Consider the following 5,340-nt stretch of genomic DNA (forward strand, 5'->3'; position numbering starts at 1 on the left):
CTCTTCTGGCTAGCGCATGACTAACAAGGTTAGCTATATGTTGGTAATCGACCCTTCCGGCTAGTGACTGTCAATGTTAGCTATATGTTGGTAATCGACCCTTCCGACTAGCGCATGACTAACATGGTTAGCTATGTTGGTAATCGACCCTTCCGGCTAGCGCATGACTAACAAGGTTAGCTATATGTTGGTAATCGACCCTTCCGGCATGCCTGGGACACATTGAGAATGAATATGAAAGAGTAGTTGATCGATGCTGTACAGTTAGCTATATCCCATTTCTTTTGCCGCGATCTTAATTAGCTTTATGTTCATAAATACCAAACTATATATTCATAATTTTTGAATTGAAATGCATATTTCCAATTGTTGATAACTATACAGTTTAGAAATTATCAATCAACAATACAGAAATTATGAATCTGCAGTATAGAAATTATGAATTTACTGTATAGAAATTATTAATCTATACAACTGTATTTAAATTAGAAATATACTATATAGAAATTATTATGAATCTAACTACATTATAGAAATCTATGAATCTCGTGTTTTGTACCTATATACCCGGAACTATTTTAATTAACCGGATGTAGCGACCCAAGTAATTAATTAAACTAAAATTTTGTTACAAAATTTCCCTCTAAGCTAAGATAAAATTTCCCTCTAAGACAAAATTTCCCTCTAAAACAAAATTGGGAATGAAATTTTTGTCTTTCCCTCTAAGACAAAAATTCGCACAACAACTCCGCCGACCGCCACTCTCCGATCAGACAACAACTCGCACAGACAAAATTTCCCTCTCATATCAGACAACAACTCGTTCAGATACAACTCCATCAAACTCCGCCGACCGCCACTCTCCGCAGTCGCCGTCGCTGAGCCTGGGTGGAAGTCGACAATAGAGAAGCTCTCCACAGTCGCCGTCGCTGAGCCTGGGTGGAAGTCGACAACAGAGAAGCTCTCCGCAGTCGCCGTCGCTGAGTCCACGTCGCCGTCGACAACACAGAAGCCCTCCGCGGTCAGCTGCGCCGCCGTCTCCCGTCAGCGTCGCTCTCAACCTACACCTCTTCCCTCCTCTACCGCCATCTCCTCCTCCCTACTCTTCCACCGTTGGATTCCCCATCACAAACCTACAGGTTAGTCCTAAACCCTAGATTAATTGTTGGATTATTAGGTTGTGAATTTTCTTACTCCCTAAATTAATTGTATTACCTTGAGCTTTGCGTGAGGTAGAAATATTAAAATGTCTTCTTTGAAAGTTTGAATTTGCAGTTTTGAGCTTTCTTTAGTTAAAAGCTTTTAATACAGTGTGTGTGTCTATATTATATATGAATCAGTGGATGGTTCTGTTTGGGTTTCTTTACCTGAAGAAACCTTGAAATATGTGGACTACTCCTGGAAATTTTATAGTGTTGAATTGCTTGAATAGGCTGTAGTTGTTTGGGGTGTTTTATCCATATGAAGGGAGTCAAAGGACACTGATGATGTGAACTTTGTCCTGAGTTTCCCTGTTGTTTCTTATGATACTATGTTGGAGGTCTGTCTATGTCTCTGTGATACACAGTTGTGCATATTTTTCATGTCATCTATCTTCAGAGTGTATCATCCACCATGAATATAAGATTTCAGCTCATCAAGGTTGATGTTCCAAGTTCTGATTCCCCCTGGCTTGGCATTTAGATACTACATGTTTTCTTTTTACCAAAAATCCTTGTCGGTATACAAGTCTATATTGCTAGTATTATGTTGTGTTTGAGTTGTTTACATATCCCAGATTGATAATCAAATTATTGCTTCCTTGTCTCTTCTGTTTTGTACTGACAATAGTTTTTGCAGTAATTTTTCCAACTCCCTCACAACCGAACTTGGCTATGGAGTATTAGATATTATGCAATTTTTAAACCAAAATCCTTGTCTTCTTTATACAACTCTGTATTACCAGGTGTATACAAGTATATATTACTAGGTGTGTTTTGTGTTTCAGTTGTTTGCATATCCTTGATTGATTATCAACTCCTTGCTTGCTTTTTCTATTGGCTATTGCATAATAATTTTTGCAATTACTCATTAACTCTTCACTAGAAACTCTGAGGATCCGTGCTTGATACAGTGACAGTGATGTTGCAATCTTTTGCTTGTTCTTGATCGTTGAATTTTCTTATTCCCTAAATTTTCTACAACACATGGCTTCATAGCCTTGCTGTCCTAGTTATGCTTCCTCAACTGGTTACTTTGTAATCTGCTATGCTCTTTTTAGTCAAACAAACATGTATATTTTGATAATGTGTAAACAAATGAATTAACTCCATGGTTTCTTTAGCAAATTTCCGTGCTGCTGCCCTCTCCATAGCAGCCTTCTGTTTTGCTGCTTCCCTCTCTTTGCGAAGCTCTTCTTTCTGTCTTTTCCTCTCAGCCTGGACTCAATATACAAGAAATATGGTAGCTATCAGCCACTGAATATAGCAGAAGTTTAAGGAGAGAAACTAAAATAAAACCGCCCTCAAACATACCCTCAAAAGCTCTCTCTGCAAAAATTTCTCTCGTGTTTCCATTTCACGCTTTTCCTCACGTTGAAACCTCTCTTCCTTCCTCTGTTGTTCACGCATTAGCCTTTGTTCTTCTTTCCTTCTCTCACGATCCAGTCTTTCCATTTCCTTTTTCACTTGTTCTTCCCTCTTAAGTGAGAAAAGAAAATTGTTTCAGATTTCAAAAGTAAAATTGCAGAAAGTAGTTGCAAAAAAATAATAATAATAATAATAAATAATAAAATAATAATAATAAAATCCAAAGGTTTGAAGGAACATAAAAATATACCTTTCTCCTTAAAAGATCCTGTTTCTCAAGTTCTTTTCGAATCCTTTTTTCATGAGCTAGTGCTTCCTTTCCTATTCTAGCTTCATCGTGTGTATATATACACTTTAAGTCTTTGAGAATGAGAGACAACTTTGTTCTTCATATCATCTGTTTAATGATTTTTACTATAACAAATAAATTTAAACTACAAAATAAAGAACCTTGTAATTTAAACTCTGCACCAAACTGTGATATTTGATTTTTTTCGCATTGTATTCGAGTTGTTTATTTGTCAAAGTGCAAAGTGCTGCATAAGAAACTTGTCATTGAGCTGCAAGTTGCAACTTTAGACCCTTTGGAACTTTGGAATACATTTAATTTCATTTGCATGGACCTAAAAAAAGAATTCACTAGAAAAAAATGACTTCACCTACAAGAAAAATACTATATAGACAATTGTGTCTGCTTTGCAAGTAATTACAATAGATCTTATTAAGTCATCACACATCATGAGCATCAGAAAATGATCCTGTGGGGTTTTCTTCTTCCCCTTCAATTTCTACCACCTAATTATTTTGGCCAATACCTGTTCAGAAGTGTCAAACAAGGAAAAACAGAAACAAAAAGCAAAAAGCAAAAAGCAAAAAAACAAAACTAAGTGAAACTAACCCGGAGAATGTCAGCTACACCTTCAGGATAAAACTCCCTATGCCTGGCAGTTCCAGGAAGGGGATCACCTTCATCATTTTCCTCAACCTTTTCAGATTCTGTGCCACTTCCCTTATCTGGCAAGAGCATATCAGTAAATGTTCCTATCTCATGGAGCTTCTTGCAAGCATCCAAACAAACCGCCTATACAGAACATAGTAAGTATTTAATGAATAATCTCAACTAATGTAGATAACACTTAACTAAGTTGAGGGCAGTAATAAGAAAACCTGTTGTTTATCAACTATCAGTGGGTAACTGGGAGCAGTAGAAGTGGATAAGTATCATCTACAAAGACACATCAAGAAGAAACTTTTCCTTAAGGGAAACCTACAATAGTATATCTGCAGGTTCAAAGTACACAAAATAGTATAGTCCAAGTATTTTACTGCAATATAGTTCTCTTTGTTGGTTTGATTTTGCACTTCAATGTAGTATCGTTCAAGAAGTCTTAATTTTATCTTAATGTATGGTGCTATGGCAGAAATATAATGTGAAGCTTTTATTTAATCATGTTTGTCTTATAAACTAAAGTGTGCTTAATCTTTGTGGTTTGGTGTTAAGTGTCAAAATCCGGCCGGCTTATAAACACTCAATTACAAAGATTTGATCTTTTTCATGGAAATATGGCAGAATATAGAAACAAGTCAACCAACTTTGGTATAGAGCCTATTTGACTTGATAGTATTTGCATACAGTTAAAGAGCAAATTAGGATTCTCATCAATCCAGATTGTCAAGTTCTTGGTTGCAGTGGCATTATATAGAGGATGTGTTTTGTTTTGCTTGGGCCTTGAGGAAGAGATTTGTATTGCCAATGCATTGATTTTACTCTACATGAATAGACTCTAGTATGCCATTTTAGTTTCCTGTCTAGCAAGTTGCCATTTTAGTGTTTCCTATCTAGCTTTTCTGTACTATAACCTTCCAGATTGGAGAGCTTTCCGAATTACTCCTAACTTATTTTGCATTTCATTGCAAATTATTTATATCTATACTAATTTATTTTCTTACTTTTTACATGTAGTTTCAACAAGTTGATTATGACAGAGCGGTTATTGATATGGTGCGTTCTGAATGGGCCGATATTCTATCAAGTCATATAGAGTAGGTATGATTTGGTCATTAGAACGTTGTGATTATTTGGACTTGAATTGGTTCGGGGAATTATTTTTTGTGTAGTAGTATTATGACTTGGATGATAATTAGAATTGGTCATGGAAGTCTTTTGACTTGTTATTTTGAACCTTATTAGCTTGTGCACAATTATGTAACTACACTTTGAAACATATGGTGAATGGATAAATTGTTTTTTTTTATATGATTATAATTTAAGCAGTTGAAAAACGGTTAAAAACCGTTGTCTATTTTACAATAGACAACAGTTAGAAACCGTTGACTTTTCTACAAAAGACAACAGTTTATGGGTGTGACAAAAGCGATTTCAACAACACACAATAGACAACAATTTATAACTGTTGTCTTTTAAAGAAAAGACAACAGTTAAAAACCGTTGTCTATGTATGTGACTTTTAACAACACTGGTTTCAACAACGCTTAAAAGACAACGGTTAAAAAACCGTTGTCGTTGGTAGAAAAGACAACAGTTAATAACCGTTGTCTATGTGCGTGACTTTTAACAACACCGATTTCAACAACACTTAATAGACAACGGTTAAAAAACCGTTGTTGTTGGTAAAAAAGACAACGGTTTATAACCGTTGTCTATGTGCGTGACTTTTAACAACACCGGTTTCAACAACACTTAATAGACAACGGTTAAAAAACCGTTGTCGTTGGTAGAAAAGACAACGGTTAATAACTGTTGTCTATGTGC

General features: G+C 35.7%; 1 protein-coding gene across 1 annotated transcript; it reads right to left on the reverse strand.

Moving 5' to 3' along the window:
• Nucleotides 1–2,222: 2,222 nt before the first annotated feature.
• LOC109162691 (homeobox-DDT domain protein RLT2-like) lies at nt 2,223–2,899 on the reverse strand. Its single transcript, XM_019311376.1, has 3 exons — nt 2,818–2,899; nt 2,514–2,678; nt 2,223–2,417 (listed from the first exon to the last, which is right to left on the reverse strand). Exons 2-3 carry the CDS (start codon nt 2,652–2,654, stop codon nt 2,223–2,225), a joined length of 336 nt encoding a protein of 111 aa, XP_019166921.1. The 5' UTR covers nt 2,655–2,678; nt 2,818–2,899.
• Nucleotides 2,900–5,340: the final 2,441 nt, after the last annotated feature.

The sequence above is a fragment of the Ipomoea nil genome, unplaced genomic scaffold (genome assembly GCF_001879475.1).
Source record: "Ipomoea nil cultivar Tokyo-kokei standard unplaced genomic scaffold, Asagao_1.1 scaffold2957, whole genome shotgun sequence".
In the NCBI taxonomy this organism is placed as follows: domain Eukaryota; kingdom Viridiplantae; phylum Streptophyta; class Magnoliopsida; order Solanales; family Convolvulaceae; genus Ipomoea; species Ipomoea nil.